Consider the following 26,257-nt stretch of genomic DNA (forward strand, 5'->3'; position numbering starts at 1 on the left):
TTCACACTGGAAGTTTGAGGTTACATACAGTGCTCATAAAAAGTGTTCACCCCCGTGGATATTTCTCCTTTTTATTGCTTTTTATCCTTGAATCATGATCAGTTTAGTTTTTAATTTAAGTGCAAACAGATTTTTACAAAGTAATGTCAATTAATCAGGGCTCATTGATGTAACGATACTGTGGTGTTGTATATGGTGGAGAATGCGGGCATTCATTTAAACTGATGAGTGTGTTGTGTGCTTGTTTGTTGCATGATCATAGTGTGATGGACAGTTTTACTTAAGATCCAGACATGTTTGGATCTTTTCTTTAGTGTAACACAGATACTCAGCTCTATCTAAATATAAAATATAAACTGCAGTAATTGTCTCTATCTGATTAGTTTCTCAGTCCAGTGTAAGTGAGGGCAGATCCAGGTGATGCTCCCTGTTTATTCGGTCCCAGAGAGCTGATGACTGAGACAGTTTTTATCGTTACTACGAGTCTCTGGTCTTAATCACCTGTGCTTTAAACGCCCAGTAGCTGATTTGGAGCTAATCTGTTGACAACAACTATAACCCCGTCTCAAAGCACCACACATTGTCAGCTTGTGCATTCCCACTGGTTAAGCCTATGCATGCAGCCGCTCACTGTTAGGACTTAAAAATGCGAGTCTGGAGGTTGTAGTTTGAGTTTGATCACATAGATTCATGACTGGACCTGATGTACAGGCTGCACGATTCATTTGTTGATGGGGTTCAAATACACATTTTTTGGTCCCCAAACCGGACAGTAATTTCTGTATTGTCGCTAAATTTGGACCTGGTTCTGAATGCCTCTTTGTATGTCCAGATCCAGATCCAGATCCAGATCCAGACTCGGTGTCGATGTCCAGACGAGGGATCGAGGACAAACTGGTGGAGGAGTATCGAAACTGCTCCTACTTCAAACAGACCAAAGCGGAGCTGGGTAGGTACAAAAGTGTTGTCATGTGCACTGAAGTGTCTGAAAGCACTTTAAAGTTAAATTAACTTCACTAACTAATACACCTTTAGGTTCCCTAAACAAAAGCACCTCAGGTTACCTTATCTGTATACATCTCCATTTTAAATCTACACATTTTTCCAGGAGATGAGAAAAATGCCTCCTCAACACGAGGTTTTTACAACAGTTATTGAGGTTTTGGCGCCATAACAAGAGTACCAGCAAACTAAAGCAGTTTATCCTCAATTACAAGTTGAGATGATAAAAGTCAGAATCTAAAACCAGATCATAAAGAGACACAAAATGTCCTCAAAAAGATGCAAAGTTACCACAGAGATGCAAAACCTGCACAGTGATGAAAAAACATCGTGATTAGACGCACAGTGACTGCAAACATAAGACAGACAAGCACAAAGACCTGCAAACGATCATAAAGATATGCAAAAAGGCCATAATGAGAGAAGTGAACATGCAAAACAACCTTAAAGAGACGGAAAACAGCTGCAAAGAGACACAGAGCAACCACAAAGAAATGCCCAACTGATGAAAACGCCCAAATCACCAAACAAAACACGAAGATAGAACCAAAAAAATTTACCGAATGAACGCAAAGACGTGCAGGACAATGAGAAAGAAACACAAAAACACAAAACAACCACAAAGACACACAAAATGACCACTAATACGCAAAACAACGACCAACATGACAGGCAGAACCATCCCAAACTGACCGCTTTGAGACATCAAGTGAACACAAACAGATTTGAAACAACCAGAAACAAATGACCGCAAAGAAACACAGAGCAACCACAAAGAGGCCAAAACGACTCGGAAAGACTGGAAAACAACCAGCAAAGGAAGCACATTGACCAGTAAGAGACACTAAATGAACACAAAGACATGCAGAACAATCGCAAAGAACCCCACAAAACAACCACAAAGAAATTCAGAGCTGTCAGAAGACGGCTTCAAAGAGTTGTAGCTGTACAGGTAGCACCATAAAACTCTTTCAGAATCTAAGCCTTCTCCAACCTTTTGCGTCTCAGAGAGGATCGTCGAAGGAAAGCCGACCACCACGTCTTCCCGTTCCAGAACCATCACCTACAACACCAGCTTCCTCACGCAGTTCAGATGGGTTCTCAAGAGAACGTTCCAGAACCTCCTGCTCAACCCTCAGACCTCCATCGCTCAGGTAGGAGCGCCGAGCAAACCCGTTTCTGAGTTTTGTCACCTACCGACCCCCTCCAGCGACTCACTGCTGTGCGTTTTCACTCCGTTCAGGTGGCGGTGACGCTCTTCCTCGCTCTGGTTGTGGGCGCCATCTTCTTCGGCGTAGAGGAGAACGAGAGCGGACAGCAGAACAGGTCATTTGTTCTTCTCTGGTTCTGCTAACTGTAGCATGCTAGGAGATTGAGCAGGAGTAAACACAACCGTAGTACTACTGGGGCGTTCCAGCCTTATTCACTGTACTTTTACCAAAATGTCATGCCGGACCATCTCAGATTTGTCAGAAGCGTGTAAACTGTTTGGTTTTACTTTTACCCTGGTAACAATACTGTAAAAGTCTCCCAGTTCGGACACTACTGGAGTGGTTTCACCATCATACCTGCCCAGTGCATGTACAAATATTGGCCTTCAATGCAAAAATGGTAACTTCCATAGGGTGCCAATCACAGGAAGAAAAGTTTGCCTCGTGATATGAAAAATAAAGGTTTTATGGTCGGTGGAATATTGAAACGTGACAATTTTTTGAACAAATTTGCACCAATATATAATTGATTTGTGTTATTCTATCAAAACAGGGTTGCACCACTGAAAATCATATGTACATATCGATAAATGTGCAAAATTTCAGGACTCTAGCTGTATTATTTCTTAAATTGTGGCACTGCGAAGAAAACGCCACAAAAAAATCGACATGACCCATCTTCTTTAAGAAAATTTACCTCAAAAACTTACCCGTGAGCCCAGATGTCACACCTGGTCAACTCGATCAATCATCACCGCTCAATAAATGGTCAGGTGTGGAGCATTCGGTGAACTGCTGATAGTTCCAGCTGTGCAAAAATGTCATGGTTGTTGGGGAAAGTATTTTATTCTGGCGGTTATATTGGATTATTCATTGTGTTTTCAGGTTCGGCGCTCTCTTCTTCGTGGTCGTGAATCAGTGTTTCAGCTCCCTGTCGTCTGCCGAACTCTTCATCGCAGAGAGGAAACTCTTCATGTGGGTCCGACACACGAAACAAACCGACAATCAGTTGTTCTTGCATTTTTCTGATAAAACAGGGAAAACTTCTGGGAGGAAATGGTGAAACAAAAGCATACGACTGGTTGATGATTCAGTGCTAAAAAGAAAAAAAACTGAGACCAGCTGAACTTGAATTTGTAGCTTTACATCTTTACATCAACGCGTGTTTTTTTTTTTCAATGTATGAGTAGTGGCAGAAAAAACAGTAAATATGATAGAAGCAAATCAACACTGTGGCTGTGCTTCTTGGTGTCTCTGCAGTCACGAGTACATCAGCGGCTACTACAGGGTGTCCGTCTACTTCCTGTCCAAGATCCTGTCCGACATCATCACGCTGAGGACCATCCCCGGCGTCGTCTTCACCTGCGTGGCGTACTTCATGATCGGTGGGTGGAGATGCACAGTACGCCCCGTTTACCACGAACAAATGAAGCTAGCACATCGTCGAAATACCTCAGAACTGTTGGGTTCTGTGTAGGTTAGTTAGGTTAGCCTCCATGATTAATAATACTGTAGGGTCTTAGTTCTATTATTTAAATTAGTCAGGCTAATCTCCACAATTAATATTATTTAAGGGTCTTAGCCTTAATATTTAAATTAGTTAGAATAATCTCTGTAAATAATAATATTGTAGGTTCTTGGTTGTATCGTTTTAATTAGTTAGGCTAATTTACATATTTGATAATATTGTGGGGTCTTAGTCTTAATATTTAATCCAGTCAGGTTAATCTCCCCAATTATTAACACAATACTCATATTTTGCTTTCATATCGTCCTTTAGTGCATTTAGGACTTTGTTCTCGAAGTTTTCCAAGAGAACGTCACAGATGATGAGTTCAAGGACTGACGGAAAGTTGAAAATCTGTCGAATGTGGCTGTTTTTACAATTGCTGGCTCATACATGGTGTCATTTTGTCAGTTAAAAAAAAAAAAACACCTGTAAAACATGCCAGCAAGCTTTGGTGTCCAAAGGTTTAACGTTGTGGCTGATTTGTGTTTTTTTAAAGTTTGTTTTTCGTGCTGCTTTGGCCATATTACACTTCATCTTAGTGTACACCACTCTGCTTGCACTGCTCCTTGTATTTGTCCTTTTTTTAAAACTAACCATTGGTTTGGATATTGGAAATATTGGATCATTTATCTGTGGACGCTTTGACGGATTTGTTTCACGTGTTGTTGTGCAGGTCTGAAGCCCACAGCCGAGGCCTTCTTCCTCTTCATGTTCTCCGTCATTCTGGTCTCCTACACGGCGACGTCCATGGCTCTGGCCATCTCCGCCGACCAGACGGTGGTCGCCATCGCCAACATCTTCATGACCATCACCTGCGTCTTCATGATGGTGAGTCGCACCGAGCTGAGAAATGTTTCTGCAGCTTCAGTTGCCTTAAAACTCTTTTACTGGTTGGTTCGGATGATCAGCAACGCTTCATTTGGCAGGAAGAAAACATCCAATCAGTCGGCCCGCTTCAATTTCTGCATCACGTCCTCCTTTGTCTCAATGCTACGTTAGAATTAAGGCTGTGGGTGGTTAGCTAGCTATGTGCTAATATGTGCAGCTTAGAGACCAAATGTTGTGGCTGCTGTTGGAGTTTTGGTTTCTGAAAGTTTAGTAAATTCCAAACATCTGCTAAGCTTGTTAAGTTGTGTTTGGGACATTCAGCTTGAGGTTCAGTTTCCCCACATTTATTTAACATTTTCTCAACATTTCAGTGGGTGCGACAAACCTGCGACTCCATTATGAAATGCTAACTTTATTTGCCTTATATAGCAAGTAAGTCAGGAAACATGGAGGAAGAACATCCAGAAACTGCTCAGAGGATTAAATGGGTTTCATAAATAACGGTGACTCGGCTTGTTCTTCAAGTTTTGGTCATCCATCCATCCATCCATTATCGATACACCGCTTGGTCATTTATTTGTTAATTTCATGTTAAGAAAGTGGAGAAACAGGCACAAATTGAAGCTAGTTTTCAGGTTATAAATCCGTCACAATCGCCCACATTTCAATGTTTCGCTCATTTTTCTTCTCCTGTGCAGATCTTTGCAGGTTTGCTGGTGAACCTTCCCTCCATCGCCAGCTGGCTCGCCTGGTTGAAATACTTCAGCATACCGAGATATGGCTTCACTGTGAGTAAATTCAGGTTCTCACTACTTTAGACTGCTTTTTTTATTTTTGAAAATCCTTTTGTGGTTTGACGAATAAAAGCAGTCTAAGAAGAAGCTTTGACACATTTCCATCTTAAAAACCAAACACTGATTTCTGGACGTGATGCTTGTGCTTCTCTTCAGGCTCTGCAGATCAACGAGTTCACTGGACTGAACTTCTGCCAGGAAGGCACATTCAGCCACAAGTAAGAAACACTAACAAACGTCGGTATGACTAATTCTGATGCGACTATAATGCGACAGCGATGGCGCCACCCTGTAGACAGCACAGTGCATTACAGCCAACTGAACTATGGTAACTCTAACCAATAGTTAGATGAACTTACCAGTTACCGAGCTGCATGGTTGGTTGGTTACTTCAACTAAAGACGGTTATTGCATTACTGCACTGGAAGTACTGTCGATAGTTCTGCAGGAAAACTTTTTAAAATTAGTTTTATTGCTAAATAGTTGATTAGATCTGAAGCTGGAAGTTGGTTTGACACTAAAAGCTGAGCAGGTTGGTTAGTTGACAGATAGTTGGTTTCATGAACTAACCAGCTTCCCGTTCAGTTAGACGGGAGGTTGCTCGCTTTAGTTAGTTTGTTGGTTGTTGACTTTGATTAATTGCGACTCAGCATCAGTTTGAAAAGCAACCGAACAAGTTGATCAGTTGAATAGTTAGTTGCCGAAATAAAAAAGGTGAGCAGGTTAGCTTGTTAGTTGTGCCCGGTGTCAAGTTAATAAATGGAAACTGCACTCTGTCAGTACGCACAAAACACTAGTTAGTCACTAAGGTGAAGCTACAGTTGACTAGTTACTGCTTAGTTACTTGCTTAAAAAGGTTGATAGTCCAGCAAAAAACTATCAGTTCTCTAGTAAGGGTTGGTTAGAGCCAGTGTATGTTTAAGGTAACTAACTGAACTCGTTGATTGAGTTGGCCACTTTGATAGTCTGTGGTTGGGTAAAAGCTGAGCAGCTTAGCTAACAGGTAGTTCAGATGGGAGGTGTCCTGCTTCAGGTTAGTTTATTGGTTGTCAACTTGGATTAACTAAGTAACAGGTTTGAAAAGTGACCAAGAGAGTTAATCTGGTAAATGGTTAGTTGTGTATGGTTAGTTACGCTGGTTAGTTATAGCGATACCGTCACACTTGCAGAGATCAAACATGATTTGTGCATCAACAGGTTTACAGTCGCCAGTCAAGGTAACTTTGAGTGATCTGGTTAGTCATCTGGTCAGCCGTCTGGTTAGCCGTCTGGTCAGTCGTCTGGTTAGCCGTCTGGTTAGTCGTCTGGTTAGCTGTCTGGTTAGTCGTCTGGTTAGTCGTCTGGTTAGTCGCCTGGTTAGTCGTCTGGTTAGTCGCCTGGTTAGTCGCCTGGTTAGCTGTCTGGTTAGTCGTCTGGTTAGTCGCCTGGTTAGTCGCCTGGTTAGCCGTCTGGTTAGCCGTCTGGTTAGTCGTCTGGTTAGCCGTCTGGTTAGTCGTCTGGTTAGTCGTCTGGTTAGCCGTCTGGTTAGTCGTCTGGTTAGTCGCCTGGTTAGCTGTCTGGTTAGCCGTCTGGTTAGTCGTCTGGTTACTCAGGAACCTTTGTGCTCTGTTTCCAGTTGCACCGGGGAGGGGATTCTGGAGAGACAGGGTGTGGATTATTCCTCCTGGGGCTTCTGGCAGAACCACCTGGCTCTGGGCATCATGACCACCTGCTTCCTCACCATCGCCTACCTCAAACTGCGCTTCATCAGGAAGTTCACCTGAACCGTCGTCTGGAAACTCTGCCGCTTGCTCTTCATCATTCTCTCATTTTTCTCTCCGCTTGGTTCAGTTTTTTTCATTCAATAAGCCGCAATGCTGATGAATCTTTTGTAAAAATTACACTTCCTGTTGGTTATAAAGACTTTAATTATTTATTCACTCCTCACCAACGTCGAACTCTTAACTCGTGTCACGATTTTTGCACTTGAACGTTTAGAGCCACACAAATACAAGAACTTTATATTTATTAATTTTTACAAAATAAAATACTGATTTTTCTGAATCCCTGTTCTGTCCATTTTTGAAATGATTTCTTCCACTCATATTGAGATTAATTAACTTTAACTGAAGATACTTTTTCGTCTTCATCAGCAGGATTCATGAAGACCAAGAGATGTAGTGGAAAGATGAGCTTCTACTGATGGTTAGTTGCTGAGTTAGTAAACATGGACACACGCCTAAACAGGAGTTATAACCGGTTAAGTAGTTTGGGTTACTTACCCACTGGCACACTCAGTTACTGCAGTACATGCTACACACATCTGTGACCATAAATTACTTAGAAAAGATTGAAATCAGGCTTTTTAATGTGAGATTTAACAAAGATTAAACCATGAAAAAATGGAGAACTAATATGAGCCCATAAAGTCATCATGAAAATGTCACTGAGCTAAGAGAAAAAAAAGAAAAAAAGAAGTGAAAATGAGGTTCATTTTTCTCATAGACTTCTATACAATCTGACTTCTTTGTGCAGCCAGCAGGGGGCGACTCCTCTGGTTATAACGCAGACCAGAGGGCTGGACTACAAGATGAGACGGCTAGCAGGTATTTTGAGACTTAAAAAGAGATTTCACTGTCGTGAAGGTTGATTTTATCCATCGGGGCTGTTTTCTAGAACTGGATCATTTTAAACATCAGTGTCACAGGTAACCGTTTATTTGTGGGAAATCAAAATCGTGATCAATATTCCATTAACTGTGCAGCCTCGGGCCCCGGCTAGCATGCTAACACGTGCTAAGTGGCACACACAAAGAACAGCTTATCACGTATTTGGTAATAAACCCACAGACTGTATGTAGAAGACTCATAAAGCGACCACGACATTCGCTGCTTCTTCTCTATTTTCCTCTAAAAGGGACTAAATTAACACCAAGATGTCTTGAAGGAGGCTTGAAACCAGTGACGGAGACCATAAACAGATCAGGGCCATGTTAACCGAAGTCACAAATCAATGAGAAGTTTTTCACTTTCTTTTCAACTTTTATACAATTTGACATTTTTCAACCGGAGGAGTCGCCCCCTGCTGGATGCTAGAAAGACTACAGGTTCTGCAGTGGCTTTATTTTTCAGACTCAGAGGCCTCGAGTTCCTCCAGCTCACCTGGTTAAAGCTCCTGCTGATCCAGCCACTGTTTGTTTGCACAGTCGAGACTCGCTGAGCTGAAGTCTCTCTTTTTTTTTTTTTATGACGGTGAAACGTCAGAGGATAATAAATCAGAAGCACACGTCTACAGGTCGGGTTTCTGCGGTCGACTGTTCAGTAGGTGTGTCTGTAAACAGACGCCGGCTCCCACGGCAACGTTGGGAAATCTCCGGTTCCACTTGAGTAACACCTGTAATGAGATCCAGGTAGAGAGCAGCAGCGTGTCGGCAAACACCCGCATGTGGGAAGTCGGTGAGTAACCGTTTCCATAAACCGTGTAAACGAGCCCTTAAGCAAGGCACCGACAGGAAGAAAAACAAGTTTGTCTCCCCCAAAATAAAGTCACGTTTCCTTCTAAGTGTTTTGTTTTGAGACCCATGAAGGCAAAAGTACCGGACGGAGATGAACGGTGGAGGTTATGGAGGAAAGATTTGGGTTTTAATTCATGTGTGAGCTCAGATAACTTCGGGATTAATTAAACCTCTGAACAGTTTCTGGACGTTTCCTCACTGTGGGTTTATTTTTCCCTGCAATCTAAAAAACTGGAATTAACATTTTCCAACTCTCCACAGGTGTTGCCATCACTGGGAGGAAAATAAAATCAGTACCTGCTATGGATATTTAACTACTTGTGGAAACACATCCTGCAGTTCAATCTAGTCCAGCTGAGAAGTCCCTGAATTTTCCTTCCCCGATTGTTGGTCGCAGCGGAGTCGTTAAAGGCTTTTTGTTTGCACCACAAAACAGAAAATTACTTGTTTTTTACAGAATATGGTTCGAGCAAACGATTTATTTTGGGCAAATTTTTGTAAACGAGACATGCAGAATAAAGTGGGGTTAGATTTGGTTCACCTTCCTGAAAGTCCAACAGTTCATGTTGTCAGCATCGGACATCCTCGCATTTCTATTAATTATGTGCAGCTCATTTGCTAGAATGAAGGCAGCAGCACCACAATGCAAAAGTACTGACACAAGTAAGCATGAAAACTATTGATTATGCAGAATATTATCCTGTTTATTTATAACTGTTGATGCATTCGTGTCCCCTCCGACTGTTGAGGAGCTCAATAATAATGCCCCGTTATTTATTTGCTCTTGTCAAGCAGTGGTGTTGTCTGAAGGGAAAGCTCTTCTCCAGCTGACATCATGGTTTTGGTAAACAAGTGAAGGCCAGACTGGATTCCAGACAAACCGAATCGCTTCTCTTTGCATCACTCTGTATAAACACCGCGTGTTTGGGAAATCACCTCGCCGCAGTTCAAACAAAGCTTTGTGGTTTCCGAGTTCCTCTCATCTGGCCTGGAGTCAAATTACACAATCTGCTGCGAGGATTAAATAAATAAAGCTGGCAGGGAAACTCCAGGTCTGTCTCCACGGCGACGGGAGTGGAGGTGAGGAAACCCGACGTCTTCCACTCCTTCTCTGTTTGGCAGCGAAAACCTCGAAATTAACAAACTGTTGCGGCCTCTGAGTGAACGGGAGTCTCACCAGAAAGAGAAAACGTCCTAAAAACTCTTGTGAAAGCGTCAAAAAACCTGAAACTGACACGGAAACACATCAGCGGGAAGTTAAAGTCACAACAACTAAAGACCGAAGCTGGTTTACACTGAAAACTGTTTGTAAACCGTCAATAATCCTGAAACTTTCACTCTTTGAATGCCTGATTAAACAGCTGAGGTCAGCGCGTGTTGAAGCTGCTCTGATGCTAAATATGTGACCAACATAAAAGAAAATCGGAAACTTCAAATACGTTAATGGCGGCTGTCGGAGTCAGAAGAAGAAACGGTGAAGGGACGACGTGGGTTAAAGCACACAAACACTCGTAACAGTCATTTAACGTGATCTTTTAAAATCATTTTCAGAGTTTCATGATGAAAGAGGAGCTGCAGGGTGGTGCAGTTGGTAGCACTGTTGCCTCGCAGCTAGAAGGTCGCTGGTTGGCGTCCCGGTGAGGACACCCGGGATCTTTCTGCGTGGAGTCTCCATGTTCTCCCCGTGCAGCGTGGGTTCTCTCCGGGTTCTCCGGCTTCCTCCCACAGTCCAAAAACATGCTGAGGCTAATTGGTGATTGTAAATTGTCCGTAGGTGTGAATGTGAGTGTGCTTGGTTGTCTGTCTCTAAGTGTAGCCCTGTGATAGACTGGTTACCTGTCCAGGTGAACCTGCCTTCACCCTGAGTCAGCTGGGATAGACTCCAGCCCCCCATGACCCTAGTGAGGATTAAGGTGTAGAGATGATGGATGGATGATGAAAGAGGCGACAGACGAATCCACAGAAATACAACTTTTTTTTTTTTCACTAGCAAATGACGACGAGTTCAGTCCAGTTCATTTGTTTCTGTGAAAATGCTGCAGACTTGATCTCAGACGGACCAGGGACGTCAGAATCAAGCTTTTCTTGTCTACAATCTGATCCAAGTCATTTAGTTTCCACCGATTATTCTGCTTTCTAGGATAATAAACGCTGCAGGTTTAGTAGATCAGCTGCAGTACCTGGTTGTTCCACCAGGTGGAGCCCCTTACCGTTAGTGACCAGATGAAGTGGGTTCAGCTCGTAAAGGGACTCAGTTTGTAATAAACACACCAACTATGGGTTGACAATAATAATAATAATAATGCTGCACTTATTAACTTTGCCAATCCGGTTCAGTTTTTCTGAAATTGTTTGATTCCACCTCGTGTGCACGTCCATGTCCAGTAGGTGTTAGTTAAAGAAGCTGGAAGTGACGTCTTAGAAAGGATTGACTTCAGGATGCTGCACTTTCAAATGACATAAATAAACTTGATTTAGCTCAACAAACTGCTCTACAATCAAAGATGTCTGGATAAATAATGGAAACATTTATTTAGAAAAACAAGACAAGAGTTAAAACATGCTGACATAAGCCAGAAAGTCGTTTGCGCTGATGTGAAGCGTGACTTCTCGTGATTCTGGGTGTCTCTGATGCTGCTTCCTCGCATCAGTGAAGTTGAGGAAAGCAGCGTCGGATTAAAAGGGTTTTCATTCTGTCGCAACTCTGGTGAGCTGCTGTGACTAAACTCAACAGTCTAGACGCTTTCATTTCGTCTCTCCTCCCTCCTCTTCACTCCCTCTCTGCCTTTTATTCTCCATCAGCCTCCTCAGCCACTCTGACTTCTCTCCAGCCTCCTTTTGCTTTCCTGCTCTGACTTCCCTCCTTCTGCTTTGCCGTCATGCGTCTGGCTGCTCTGTCCGTCGTCTCCTTCCTCCACCTCCTCAGGCTTCAGAGCGGCGCTTCGTCAGACGGTGAGTGTTTGATGAAGAAGCTGTTGTTGTAACTGGATCGGTTTTCTTTGGGTTTTTTTTTTTTTTAGCTTGTTGTCTTCACAGCAGCTTTGCAGCAAACAAAAGGCAAAGACAAAAGACAAAGACACCTCGGAGCTGTTATCATGAAATATGCAGCGCAGACGGACAGATCAGATGGCAGAGCGGTTGACCTCCACGACACAAACAGGATTCACTTTGCACACAAACCAGCCAAATCAGAAAAGACTTCAAATCCGGATATAAAAGAGGATCAAAGGCAGCAGCAGACGCCAAATTATGAGACTCAAATTTGTCATGTTGGACAGCTCTTCAAAAACATTATTAATTAACAACAACATGCTTTAAAACTCCTTCACGAACCAACAACAGCTCAGCTTTTCTAATCGGTATTAGTTTCAAAATCATCAGAACTGAAGGAAGCCTCGGCCAGCGAAGACTTCAGCGAGAGACAAACTGGTTCGGAAACGTTTGTGGTCTGAGGTCGATTCACAAAACAGTTTTTTCTGCTCCGTGTTTCCAAAACAGCAGAAACACTGAAGGTGTCGGAATCAAAAACCAGAAAGAAGAAGAAGATGATGGAGCACCGTCTAGTCTTGTTTTGTTATTTTTTCCTTTGCAAAATGTCTAAATACACATTCACATGTATGAACAAGAGCACAGACGAACAAACGTGTTTGTTCAGAACGAACGGAAAATATCCAAACCTGCTGATTCTATCTGCTCACTTTGCAAAATAAGACGAAGACAATGTTTGATGATTTGCAAACAGCTGCCAGATGTTGTAAATATTTAGTGGGTGAAAATGTGTTTGCTGCACAAAGTCCAGTAGTTTTGAGGCACATAAGTGTTTACTATTTCCATTTTTAGTTTTGGAGATTTGTGGCTTCGCTGTTTTTAAACCCTGGATGTTTGCAGCATGTAAAACTTGTAATCGTTTGTTAAAGCTGCAGGTCCCAACTTGTGTAACAAACAGCCTGAGTTCATATTTTACCTTAAACTTTAAATTGAAATGAGGTAACCGGGGCCGAAATTATACAACATTTCACAAAAGAAGAAAAGAAAATTATAGAAAAGTCTAAAATACAACTTTCCTTTGGCAAAACTTAGATTTACCTGATTTATTATTGTCTAAGATTTGTTTATGACCTTTGATTAAAAGTAGCTTGAATTCCTCATTTAAAAAATTCACCCAAAGCAAATCGATTGCTGCGACCAGATTCTGTAGAAAGCTGAATATTTAGCTCTTCTTTGTGCGTCTGTGGAGCCGTCAGTGACTCTGATGTGACCAGCAGTCAGAGTTTTCAGCTGCAGGATGTAATTAAATATCTACGACATGTGGAGCATCGTTTGTTCAACCTGTGGACACTCGGAGGAATGTTGTACATGCTAAATAAATAACCCTAATGTCTCCAGTTATTATGAATGATAACAAACATACCCTCTGATTTTGCCCCACTAGCTTGGCCCGCCTCCTCTCTGTCGGGTTTTGAGTTTCCAGAGATCGATGGATCTGCTGTGGACACCTGCAGGATTTACATCGTCTCCGACGCCACGATGACATCAACATCAACAACAACAACAACAACAACAACAACAACGACACCCGTCACCAGGAAGGTGAGCAGCAGCCATGAGCCCCAAAAGGCTTTAAATAGATTCACTAAAAAATTAGCAACATGTTTGTTTTCACACCAACCAGTGTCTTCACCCGAAGCTTGTCGAGGATTAATCAGCATCATGTAGAAAATCTGTTTATAAAATGACATACTAGAAAAAACAAAACAAGACTTTCAAGACAAGAAATTTCCATCTGACAAAATAACTTTTGTGAACTTTTGTCGGCGGCACCTGAAGCCGACTAAACTTTATTTGTGTGGCGTCTTTCAGACACGTTGGAGCAGCTTGTGTGTTTACAGACGATGAACAAGCTGCTAAATATTATCACTTAAATGTCTGCAGACCAGAGCGCGCATGAAATGAAAAAATATGAAATTAACACTCGAATAACTAAATTATTAAGAGGGGGTAAATCTATTGAATCAAAATTGTGCCTAAATATAAATGGTCAAACACATGAAGTAAACTAAACTATTTATAACTCGAAAAAAACGTACTAGGTTTGTAATCGAAGGCCAGAATAAGTAGTTAAGTTTAGAGTTTGTGTTTTTAACCCTCTGAACCGCAAAACCATTTTTTAAATTGCCCAAATTGCATCATTTATCAGAACCAAAAAGTGTATAAACAGACAAAATTCTGAGATTTCCAACTTTCTCATGGTCCTTGAACTAATCACGTGTGATTTACGGCTCCATCAGGAAAAAACAACCAAATCTCATTTATTCTACAAATCTCATTTAAAAATTCACTAAAAAATAAACATGCTGCAGGAACAACTTTAAGTAAATAAATAAAAATTCTGCTGTACTTAATCCAGCCGAGAAGCCATGGCTGACTCAGCTGCGACCAACAGTCGCATAACAAAAATTCAGAGAGTTTTCAGGGTGAGCTGCAGGCAGAGACTGAGACTGAGAGGAAACTCAAACCTACTGGATCAATAAAATAAGGAGCAAGCTGTTGGAGATACATCCAGCATGGTGACACATCTGTCTACAGCTGATGAGCAGAGCAGAGAGGAAAAGTCTGGAGATAGTTTAATATCTATAATATTTGGAGCCACCATTTATTTTCTCCAGAATTGGTGACACCTGTTGGCACATGGATGTTGATTCCAGGCTTTTCCGATGTTTGAAACATAAATAGTCAAGGAAATTCAGCTTTGGTTTTAGTCTTTTTTTCATGATTTCTGGCCTTATAACAGTGTCATCCTGCACAGAAGACATTTCTAGTCCTTGTTCTGTTTCTATAGAGGTGCAGGACTTTATATTGCAGTGAGGGAAAAAAACAACACCTCAAAACGATTTGGAGTTCAGAGGGTTAAAGAGTCTGTATTCAAATGTGAACACGATGGCGACAGCATGTTGATGTTTACCAGATCTAATGTTTGTTCACTGGGTTTAAAGTCAACCAACAAACATTCCCCTGCCTTCATGTAAACTACTTCAACGTTTGAAAGGCGCCACACCAATAAATCTTCTGCCTGATTCTGCAGCAGGTGGTGGAAACAACCAAGAAGCCGGCCGTCCAGCCGCCGCCAAAGAAACCAGAACCCAAAGACACCGGAGCACCAATCAGGACACAACCAATCACGAATCACCACATCGTCAGCCTCCTTCACCGCCTCCTGGCCAATAGCAGAGCGCACGGGGCTGGTGTTCAGCCAATAGGACGGCAGCCTCGACGAGGTCAAGCCATGTCATCGGACAGCGACGAATCAGTGGCAACACGGAAAGTCGGTTCGGCTTCTTCAGACTCCAGCGACGAATCATAAAACCCAACCAGGAGCCAGCTTGGAACTTCTAGCATTTTGTAATTTTCGCTTTAATATTATTACAGCTGGTAAATATGTTTTAGCGACAATGTCTCAGGATCTCACGGTGAATTTTGCAGGACGTTGCTGTATCCCCAAAACACAACCAATCATTCTTTGGTTTTTTATTCTTTATCATATCCAAAAGAGCTGCATCAATAGCAGATTTTTTTTTACCAGTTGTTCTTTGCTGCTTTAAAAAGATGTAATATAACAAAACCAAAAACGTTTATTGTTAATAAACATGTTAATGCACGACTAAAGATGCTCAATGGATTAAATATTTTTTCTGCTTTAACATTTGGTGAAGTGGAGCTAAATGAATGAAAAACATGAGGTCTGCTTTCAGGTGAATCCGTTTTGTTCATGTTGATGTTGTGAGTAAATCAGGAGCTTTGTTGTGTTGGTTGTTGTGTGTTTGTGTCGCTACTGTCGTGTCCCTGCTGCTGAGGCTGTGATGGTGAACCGGACGGAGCTGGAGGTTTGTCTTTCCTCTGATCCTTCGTAGTGCCTTTGTTGTGTTTGCCTGAGAAAACAAAAAACAGAAATTATGACTGGGCTGGTTTTGTGCAACACCAACTTGTGCACACAAACTAAGTCTCCGAATCCCAAAACCTACCAACTGGTTTGAAATTAAACTCGTCGTTGAGCAGAGCTGATAAAATTACACCATTCATCAGAGCTAGAAAGTCTGATTTTGACACTTCCAACTGTAATCGAACTACTCATCTTTGAAAACAAACCAAACCTGAGCTTAAAATCAAGATATTTCATCAAAATCTATTTATTCTAAATGTCTTATTGAAAAAATTCTAAATAAAGCACAACAAATTTGGCCGTGACCAACAGTTAACGACACAAATTCAGGCATTTATCGGTTGAACTGCAGGCTGTGTTTATTTAGACAAAAGGAAACTGGGGTGGTTAGAAACCCTTCTTTGTCCAAAAGACAACATCGCTGAGAGCTAACACATGATGACCAGCCATCGTTAATGGGCTTAATACAATATTAAGATGTGCGTACCTTCTCTTCCTCGAAGCTCCGGCAGCGCTGAGCTTCTCAGATCCCGAAAATGGATGTGTGGTTTATTTTTAGTTACTGCGATGCCGCCACTGTTGGAGATCAGACTCTTCTCTGACGCCTGAAAGGACAGAGAGCGTTTACTTTGGAAGAGGCCATTTCTCCATGTTGGCTCAGTTGTATATAAGAGAAACAGCAGCGCACACAGTTACCTGGCAGGTGAGGGATCCTGTTATATGGTTGGACAGGAACGGTTGGGCCTGTCGGCTATAAATGCCTCCATGATGCCTTGACTTGTCAACACACCTGTATCACAGACAAAAGTATTGTATATACCAGTGTCAATTCAGATACTACATTGATCGCATCATTGGCCGACTGTTCGCTGAGCGACTGACACCAAACAAGTCTAGACTGAATAAATACAGTACAACAAAATGGGAATCCAGTCTTTAATATTAACCCATTCAACAAAGATTTTTGGATTTGTTTGGATGCTAAAATATGGTGTTCAGATCGGAAATTTCTGGAAGCTTTTTTGCTAAAATGAATCTCAAGTGGGTTGAAATTTGACACTCTGTAAGAAATATGGTACCTAAAACTGTGGGTCCCAGGATGGAAACCTGCCCCCGGGGTAAGGTGATCGCCAGCAGCTGGGCTGTTGGAGGGGATGACAGATGTGGCGGATGGAGGTAGGAGGAGAGGAGTGGAAGAAGGCGGTGGAGGAGGCGGAGGTGGAGATGAATGAGGCACTCTAAAATCAAACTCATTAAGGTCTGCATCATCCATGTTTGGAATGACGGAGTTTCTCGTCGAAGCTTTGGTGTCTGGAGTGACTGTAGATGAGACTGAAGTCAAATCTGTTGTGTCGTGTCTTTCTGGGTTTTCACTTCTTGCTCCTGGATCTGTTGCAAAAGTAGTTTTCTGAGTCTTTGGTGTCACTGTGGACCTCATGCTGTTGCTGAAAGACCCAGGCTTCGTCTTAGGTTCTCCAACCACAGATTTAGGGTAAGGGGCTTTCAAAGACTTCCCATCAGGTTCAAAATCACTGCTGCTTCTGGGAACATTCAAGCTCTGGTTTACTGAAAACTTGGTCATTGTACTAATAGACACAGAAAGAGCTAAATCCTCTAAAATCTCTTTATTTGACACTTTCAGTGTTTTCAGAATATTTGTCCCTACTAATGCGTTTTCATTCAGCATGGAGGTTGAAGTTGTTCTGGTTTCTGTAATGATCTTAGACTTGGAAGTTGCTTGTTGATGTAGGCTGGAGGGCTCAAAAGATTCAGGGTTCTTCTCGTTTGTAGGTTTTTCGGTCACTGGGTTCACCTTCAAAAATCCCTGATCCTCCTTGAGGTCCTTGTCTTCTGTAAGTGCTGAGCCTTTTGGAGGCCCCTGCAAAGTTGAGCCAGTTTTGGACACCTTTGGATTTGAGAGTCCTTGAGGTAGTGCTGCAGCACTGGGGGCCGGACTGGCCTCTCGAATAACTGTAGACAACAGCGCTGAAAGATCTGAGGTAAGGGTCTTCGAAGGACTGGTGGGTAAAGACAAAGTGTTCCTGTTCGATTTTAGGTTTGAGGTGGCTGGCTTATGGTTGGAGGCTTGGACTTTTAGACTTTCAGAGGTCCTTTGCTCCATGTCACCTGTCGATTGGTCGGTCTGTCGCTCTGAAGTAGTACTGGTCTTGCATGGCTTGGTAGCAACCTCAGTGTGATGGCTGCTTGGTGGTTGAGACAACTCAAGAGTCATGTTGGTGTCAGTCTGATCAACAGCAGACTCCAAAGAAACTTTTGGAGATGAAATCACATTTGCATGGTCAGTGGTCGAACCTTTAGGCAACTTGGGCACTTTTGTGTTTGTCTTGTTCCAGCTCTTCCCAAACTCTTGACTTGGCTCTGATTTAGGCGATCTACAGATCTCCACCTTGTTTACCTCAGTTGCACTTGACTTTGTGTTGTCTGAGGCACGACAGTCCTTGTCTTTTATATTTTTCAGACTGTCCTCGATCTGTCCTGGAGACATGACTTTTTCATGTTTAGGTTTTGCGGCCACTCTGTTATTCTCCTTAAGGCTTGTTACAGTCTTTGTAGCATCTGATGTTTCAGACATAGACGTTTTAGTTGACTTGGAAATCTCACAACCTTTCCTCAACTCTCCACCGGTGGTTTTTCCTGGTTTACTTTTCATGGGCGACTGCACTGCATTATGAATGCCCTTGCTACCAATTGTTTTGGGTTGTTTGATAGCGATCAAAGGCTCTGAGGTATTACGGATGGTCTTCAGCACCTTTGAAGGCTGTTTCCCTTTCGTTTTCTCCGTCTTTTCCTTGTTGAATTTCTCATCCATGTCTTCTGGTTGTTTCTTGTGTTTGTCTCTGTGGTTCTTCTCATCGCTGTCTTCCCTTTCTTGCCTGAGGTTTTTGGTTATTTTGGGAAGGGTCGAGTTTTCTCTGTGGTCTTTTTGGATTTTGGCATTCAGCTCATCCAAAAATCTGTAGAGACAGAGAAAAATGCAGTCGGTCAGTTTACCCCCAATTTGGAGGCTACTCAACAAAGAAAAGCTTGCCATTTAAGTTTTCACTTTTTTGTTTTTCCTGCCTATCTACTGCCCAATGTTCCAGTCCAGTAGATGGCGGTAATGCTCCTATAAGTTGCCAACTTCAGTGGTTGGCAATCACCAATGAACCCCAAAGAAGGAGAAGAATAGAACTTTGCTGGTTTAATTCCTGGATTCTGTACTCTTGCTAACATGCATTAAAAACTACACTAAAACTATGAGATGATGCAATCTAACTAAAAAACAAAATAAAACAGAAAAAGTACTGTTTTTATAAGAACTTATCACACGTAACTGTAAAAATGGAAAACATTGAGCGATGTACCTGATGTGGAAAGAATCCTGTGTGAAGAGATGATGCTCCAAGAGCTCCGAACACTGAGCTCGTCTTTCTGGATCCATCTCTAGACAGCTCTGAGAGACAGCACAACGGCATTACTCATATGTCTTATTTAGAGTCTGAATAAACAACACACTGAACAAGATTAGTTGTGGTCATTTTGAGAAAACTTAAATTAATGTAATTACCAGTGACCTGCATCATTGTTCTGATAAGATCAACATCTCTACTCTTAATCAACAATGAATGCGTCAAACTAATGTGTCGTCATTCTGATTTAATCTGATGTCTGTGGTGGATGTGATCATGTCAGGTCTTAAGATGCCCTCATAAATGTAGACCTGTGTTCCTAGCTTTGAAAAACTTTTAGTAGGCTGTGTGAACCCAGAGTTCTTCTTTGTTCATCACTCTGACACTGAGGCAATGTCAAAACAGAAAGGGACCTGCAGTCGCTGAACACCAACAAAACAACATGGACATAACTCCACTTACAGGTTGTCAGATGAATGACAGGCAACAAAAGCTACAAACAAACCCTTCATGCTCCAAACTACTGTCCAAATTAAGATTTAAATCTTAAAGTCAAGTCCCAAACACTGTTTTTAACCTAGAGATGGACTAAAAGAACTAACCTGTGCCAGATCCTGGGCAGCGGGTGTAATTGTAGGGAAGCGCTGCTGCAGCTGGACTCGACCAGAACATTCAGGCAGTCTGACTCCAGAAAAGACCGGATTTCTGTAGAACAACTCCTGGTGATGAGTTGTCAGGTTACCTATGGAAGACAGAAAGAAAGTAAAGTTAGCATGGAGAACAGAAAAGACACCTTGCTAATGTTGTGCAAAGCGCTTACCGAAGCACCTGATGATGTGGTATATCTGGTCGAGGTCAGAGTCTCCGGGGAACAGAGGCTGACCCGTTAGCATCTCTATTAACAGACACCCCAACGCCCACACATCTACTGGTCTACAAACACACACGTTAACATTTTTATTAACCAACCTACAGGTAACATGCTCATGTCTTCAGACAGATACTTACTTGCCGTATTTGATGTCTCCAACCAGCAGTTCAGGTGCTCTGTACCAACGAGTGGCTACGTAGTCGGTGTAGACGCCACCTTCAGAAGGCGATGCTACGGTGCGGGCAAAGCCGAAATCGCAAAGCTTGACCACACCCCCTTGAGAGATGAGTATGTTCTCTGGTTTAATGTCACGGTGGATGATCTGAGACAGTAAAGACAAAATCAAAACCCTTTATTGAAAGTCGGCAGTCCTTCCTGTGGTAGGCCGGAAGCTCCTTCAACTGTCACAACAACATGGACAACGTATGGTTTATTTCTCTATCTGCTTTGGGCCGGTGTTTGAGAGAATTTTAAATGATTAATCCTTACATTTTGCTGGTGGCAGAAGGCGGTGGCCCTCAGGATCTGGTACAGGTACTGCCGGCTGGTGTTCAGGTCTAGTCCAGTCGGATTATGCTCCAGATCCTCCAGAAGCGTCCGGTCCACAAACTCAAACACCAGATACCAGCGGCGACGCCGCTTCCACACTTCTAGGAGGTTCACCAGGTTGTCGTGACGGAGTTGCTTTATGGGTAAACAAAATATGAGCATGTTAAAGATGGATGTGATCACTCAGCGGGTGCAGGACAGTGACAAGAACCAAAAACTATGACCACTGCAAACTGGATCTTGTTAGCTCGTCCCTTTGCATCAATGTGAACCAGGTGATGATTCTTAACTGGTGGTTCAAAGTTGATTCAACTCGCGAACCTTCTAAGAACCAGTCTGCTTCAACATTCACCACAGAGCCACGTTACATCACTGTATATGCCCTTTAAAGCAGCGGTGTCATTACTCCTTCTAGTTTATTCTGAACTTCAATCGAACACATCAAACAGCAGGGCGAGGGAGACAAAAAATGACTCCACTGGATGTCCACAAGCTTCTGCACCAATTTCTCGCCCGAACTGAAGCTCCGGCTTTTCAACCTCTTCAGATCGGGAAACTTGCTGTTTTTTTTGTTTGGTTGTGTTTTTTTAAACTGGTTGCCAAAAAGTGGTATATATTACAGTTTCTTTAATTTTAAGCATCATTTAATTGATATTGGTGCAACAGTCTACCTCGTTGTACCGCCCACAGAAGTTTTATGACTGATAACACAACAACCACAAACAACTCCTGTTCTTCTTCTCACGGCGATGGTCAAACTAAACATGAGAATCTGACCCTGAGCTGATCGACAGGTTTTGCTTCACTCAGGTTTCAGGCTCCTATGGACCTCCCGACTCATTGATTGATTGGCCGACTGACTGACAGGTTGGCCGATGGATTGATTGACAGCTACCCTGAGCAGCTTGATCTCCCTGAGGGCGATCTTCTTCACCGCCTTGTCGTCGTCGGAGTCCATGAATTTCTTGATGGCGACGAGGCGACCGGAGTCTCGGTGGCGGCACTTGAGCACGGTGCCGTAACTGCCTTCCCCGACCGGACCGAGAGACTCATAGCGCTCCATCAGACTCTGGAGGGACGAGAAAAGACTTCTGAGCTCTAAACTACACAACTTAGGTTTTTATTTATGGCACCAAAAAACCAAAACGGTTTACAAATTTGTTATTGTTGCTGCTGTTGAGTCCAAAATGAGCCATACCCCTGATATACATATTAATAAAATAATGTAAAATATGAAGAAAAAAAAAGTTTAGAGATGATTCTGAGATGCATTGGTATGTACACACATTTTTAAGCACAATCATAATTTTTACATTAACTAGTAGTAATTAAAGGTGTCAAACCAATGTTGTGAATAAAACAACAACAACAAGGTAAACAACAACAACAACAACCTGCTGCGATACAAAAACACACACACACACCCAACACACCGACCTTACTGGGTTTCCTTTCCTGGCTTTAATCTGCTCGGTGAGCTCCCGGTATCACCGTAAACACTGGAGTAATGCTGTGTGTAACGTGTCGCAGCCACCGGAGACGACAACATGACTCCGTGTGTGTGTGTGTCACCCTACACGTTGCCATAGCAGCACTCCCCCCCTCCTCCTCCAGTTGTTATTGCTGGGAGAGAGTTTTGCTGTGTTCGGACATGAGCTGAAATAGCTTTTAAACCAAGTGTTTGTTCACATTTTGAAAATCTAAGTGAGCCGAACTCACGAATAAGTTTCCTTTAGTCCGTGTGCTGTTGGATGTTTTTACAAATATCACCGAATTACTTTTATACTCAAGAAAAGGTAAAATCCTACAAATTCTCAAGCAAGTTCTGAAGGGCATTTTTTTTCTCGAGGATTTCTAAGCAGTACCATGTCTGTTTAGATTTGACTGAGCTGTGACACAAAAACTAAATCTCAGTTGTTATGTTTAGATTCACTTGAAGCAGCTTTGCCTATTTTGAAGCGTTGTTTTTCCACATTTTAAGTTTTTTTGTGTGTTTACCTTGAGTATAAGATACATAAAATGATTCTGAACTCTGTAAGCAGACTGTCAACATTTTTATAAAACGACTTCAAATGTTAAAGCAAAACTATACGTAAACTTGTTAGTCACAAACATTTCTACCAATCGCATTTTGTATTCAGTCATGTTAATTTGGGGCTGCAGTGAAAACAGTTAAAGAAATTAAGCAGTTAAATAAAACATGTACACAAGATGATTTACTGATTTGTTAGTCTTGCCCTTATGAGACTTCTAAAACCCCAGTATGCTTATGTTCAACTTGTAACAGCTGTTATGTTATCACTTTTTAAAACGTTATGTTCTGTATGTGTTTAAATATTGCCGTAGTAATGTTTGTAGTTTAATATGGCACAAAAACTTCACAAATTCTAGCAAAAATGGACCATAAATAAGCTATAATCCACATGAAGACAACATTAATTACCTACTAAGAATCAATACTTCATTTTTATACTTACCAGGTCTTACTGATGCCGAATAGAGAGGATAAAAGTCCAGACATTTATTATAAAAAGCTGACAAGGCAGAAAAACACTGATTAACAACCAGTCTTCTCACAGGAGTCTACCTGTGGCAACAACTCATTTCAAGCTTTCAACCTGTTAAAGATAATGCAATCAGGGTATTTTTTAATTTATCACTTTATTATACAACTTTATAGCCAACACCAACCTGTGAGTGTAAAAAGAGAAACCGCTCTCTGTCTCCACCTGGTGTCACATTTGCTGTACTGCACAATTTGACCTCCACTGCACATTTATGGTTGTGTTTTTTTTTCCCCTTTAGAATTAATTTGACCTCAAAATAAACCAAAAAAGCAAAAAATAAAAATGAAAATCATAACAAGAGTAAATATATTCTATTTGTGTACACCGTAAGCACATTCTAAGAGGACGTAATGTCTTGTTATTTTAGTGTCATTGGTTTGCATTGCAGCAAATACTTTCCAGATTCCTAAAACAGCAGCTCCATTATCCATCAACATGAGTCAGTACAGGCTGACAACACCCTAAATCACAGCGATGGTGCCAGTTTGGAGCAGTGAAACAGCTGTTGATTGGGTTGATTAAAGAAAATCCAAATACAAACAGTATGTTACATATGTAACAGTGAAGACGAGTGTTTAGGAGCCACCACATGAACAGAGGGAGGAGGTTGGGGTGGTTGGATGGGACCACTTTTGTTTCTTGCCCCCATCCATCCATTTTCTTCTTCGTATTAGGATTAACTCGAGGTCTCCCTAGGCCCACAACAGTGAGTTCTGGCTCTACCCTGGGGTTTCCTCTTAGTGCCTGGAAAACCTCCAAAGGAAAGAAGCCAGGAAGTATCATAATCCAATGAACCTGAACCACCTTAGATAGCTCTGTTATACGCAATGGAGCAGCAATTACGAGCTCTGCCTCAATGTCCCAGTTCTATCAAGAAAACCAATTTTGGATGCCGAAATCCTTTTCTTTTATTTTGTGACCATGAGTGACCAACTGTTAAATCAAGAGATTTGCCTCTCAGGTCCCTCTTCACCACGATTTTCAGGTGCAACGCAACATTAACCCTTTCAACAGTATAGCCCGCGATACCGGTCTGCGCCTTTCACCCCGTCAACACTGCAGCCCGGTATAGCGGGCTCCAGTATATGGGGACTTTCTGTTACATTCATTTTGATTGTCTATCAGTGGGAATCCCCCGTGTTTGACCAAATTTGGGCTGATATGCTGTTTTCGAGGGTACGTAACGGGAAAACATTTAACAAGCGCTGATGGAGTTTCACGACTGTCATCTTTGCTGCAAACGCTGTGATCCACTAGCGTATTTGCCGCTAACCATCAGCAGCATTCGCCAAGACCCCCCGGTCAACAACGACTCCTTCGTTTAAGGCAGCAACACACCCCCAACCCAGAGGGAACAGTATACTGATATCTGAGAAACTTAGCCTCGGACTTGGAGGTGCTAACCATCATCCCAACTGTAAGCTGCCCCAGTGCCGCTGAAGGTCATAGGCTGATGAAGACAACAGAACCACGTCACATTTGCACAAAGGAAACGACATTCCCACTGGACATCATTCTCACCCTGGCTACACCTTAAGACAGGGGTGTCCAATCCTGGTCCCCGAGGGCCACAGTCCTGCATGTTTTAGATGTTTCCCTCTTCCAACACACCTGATTCAAATGATCAGGATCATTACCAGGCTTCTGCAGAGCTTGATGATGAGCTGATCATTTGAATCAGGTGTGTTAGAAGAGGGAAACATCTAGAACATGAAGGACCTTGAGGACCAGGATTGGACACCCCTGGCTTAAGATTCCGTCCATGAATATTACAAACTAGATCAGACATGAGTGGCAACCTTGGTAGAGTCCAAGACTCACCAGAAACTTTTCATGTTTTACTTCATGCCAAAGATACAAACACAGCTCTCACTTTTGTTGTAAACGGACAGAATAGCAGTAAAACCCCAAAGGGTTCTCCAACGGGACACTGTTGAAGGTCTTCTCAAAGCCCATAGAACCCCTGCGTTGGTCGGTCACTCCCATGAACCTTAGTAAATCTGCAAGGTTCAGGAACTGCTCCACTTTCTTGCTCCCAAACCACTTGGACCTTGACGACAAATGTTCTCACACATCATCAAATTTGAGATTGTTCTATTGAGGGTCATAAACCCTGAGCGAAGCTGCTGAGACTCGACATCCTCCTCATGTGGGGGCACCTTGTACTCCATTCTGCTTTACATGGACCAACTGTGACCATCAAAGAAGACCAACAAATGTAGAAACAAAAATGTATTCAATTTTAATATGGCATTCAACAAACTTTAACAAAAGTAATAAACAACAACACCAATAATTTCAGAACCCACTTCCTGTTCAAAGACAATGTTTACACAATACTAAATAACCTGTAAGGTTAACAATCATGTCCACACTTGGCAAAAATCTGCAATTTAGAAGGACAAAAATCTTCATTCTGAGCACCTAAAACAGTGTTTCTGTGTAAAATGTTGCAAAATAATACTGCTTTTAATAATTAAAGTGGTCCAAAATTTTAAGCAACGGTCTCTAAAAGGGCGTCCGTCCTAACCAACTCAGCAGTGGTTTCAGGAGCGAGAACAAGAAGTCCAGCAAGTAGCGGCTGAGTGAACTTGGTCTGGACTCTGTGGAGGAGAGTCATGGTGTCAGAGATGTTGTAGAAAGACAGAACACCTGCTCTGTGGTCCAGGTAGACTCCTACTGTGGAGGAAATAGGACCTGAGACGGGAGACTTGATTTTGTTGTACAAAAATATATAACCATTTGTGTGACAGCACAGAGCCCAAGATTTGTCATTTAATCCGAATTCGCATGCATCTGACCATCCTGTTCTGTTGATATCTTTGTATACGACTGCTACATTAACTACAGTTCCGCTCCACTTCACCTCCCAGTAACAACGTCCAGTCAGACTCTCTTTACTCAGGACCTGAAAACATCTGGTGAATCTGTCTGGATGATCAAGATATGGCTCATTTGTCATCCTTATTGTTACTTTTCTGTTTCCTTTAGATAATGATAGATATCTGTGGGCTGTGTTTGGATCCAGAGTGATTTCTCGTGAATATTTCAAGAACTCAGCTCTGGTCTTTGGTTCTGGTTGTGA

The 26,257-nt window shown here is 42.2% G+C and overlaps 4 protein-coding genes across 4 annotated transcripts in view; 2 read left to right on the forward strand and 2 right to left on the reverse strand.

The window, feature by feature from the left end:
• abcg2a (ATP-binding cassette, sub-family G (WHITE), member 2a) overlaps positions 1-7,388 on the forward strand; it is a 27,022-nt gene extending 19,634 nt beyond the window's left edge. Inside the window, exons 11-19 of the mRNA XM_008290839.1 lie at positions 833-949; positions 2,011-2,156; positions 2,246-2,328; positions 3,099-3,188; positions 3,474-3,598; positions 4,397-4,551; positions 5,250-5,339; positions 5,502-5,563; positions 6,961-7,388. Of these exons, the coding sequence (XP_008289061.1) occupies positions 833-949; positions 2,011-2,156; positions 2,246-2,328; positions 3,099-3,188; positions 3,474-3,598; positions 4,397-4,551; positions 5,250-5,339; positions 5,502-5,563; positions 6,961-7,108 (1,016 nt within the window). The 3' untranslated portion in view covers positions 7,109-7,388. The remainder of the gene's footprint in view (positions 1-832; positions 950-2,010; positions 2,157-2,245; positions 2,329-3,098; positions 3,189-3,473; positions 3,599-4,396; positions 4,552-5,249; positions 5,340-5,501; positions 5,564-6,960) is intronic.
• Positions 7,389-11,652: 4,264 nt separating this feature from the next.
• On the forward strand, positions 11,653-15,501 carry LOC103363890 (eukaryotic translation initiation factor 4 gamma-like). The gene is made up of 3 exons (XM_008290841.1): positions 11,653-11,790; positions 13,271-13,428; positions 14,921-15,501. The coding sequence occupies exons 1-3, from the start codon at positions 11,718-11,720 to the stop codon at positions 15,197-15,199; spliced, it is 510 nt and encodes a 169-aa protein (XP_008289063.1). The 5' UTR covers positions 11,653-11,717; the 3' UTR covers positions 15,200-15,501.
• Positions 15,502-15,565: 64 nt separating this feature from the next.
• On the reverse strand, positions 15,566-21,668 carry LOC103363889 (cyclin-dependent kinase-like 2). The gene is made up of 9 exons (XM_008290840.1): positions 21,501-21,668; positions 20,546-20,740; positions 20,194-20,378; positions 20,006-20,118; positions 19,788-19,927; positions 19,141-19,229; positions 16,472-16,565; positions 16,263-16,380; positions 15,566-15,764 (listed from the first exon to the last, which is right to left on the reverse strand). The coding sequence occupies exons 1-9, from the start codon at positions 21,666-21,668 to the stop codon at positions 15,625-15,627; spliced, it is 1,242 nt and encodes a 413-aa protein (XP_008289062.1). The 3' UTR covers positions 15,566-15,624.
• Positions 21,669-25,041: 3,373 nt separating this feature from the next.
• LOC103363896 (uncharacterized) overlaps positions 25,042-26,257 on the reverse strand; it is a 12,702-nt gene continuing 11,486 nt past the window's right edge. Inside the window, exons 11-12 of the mRNA XM_008290848.1 lie at positions 25,707-25,851; positions 25,042-25,222 (exon numbers count right to left, since the gene is read on the reverse strand). Coding sequence (XP_008289070.1) covers positions 25,042-25,222; positions 25,707-25,851 — 326 coding nt within the window. The remainder of the gene's footprint in view (positions 25,223-25,706; positions 25,852-26,257) is intronic.

This window comes from Stegastes partitus, unplaced genomic scaffold (assembly GCF_000690725.1).
Source record: "Stegastes partitus isolate 25-593 unplaced genomic scaffold, Stegastes_partitus-1.0.2 Scaffold698, whole genome shotgun sequence".
Classification (NCBI taxonomy): Eukaryota; Metazoa; Chordata; class Actinopteri; family Pomacentridae; genus Stegastes; species Stegastes partitus.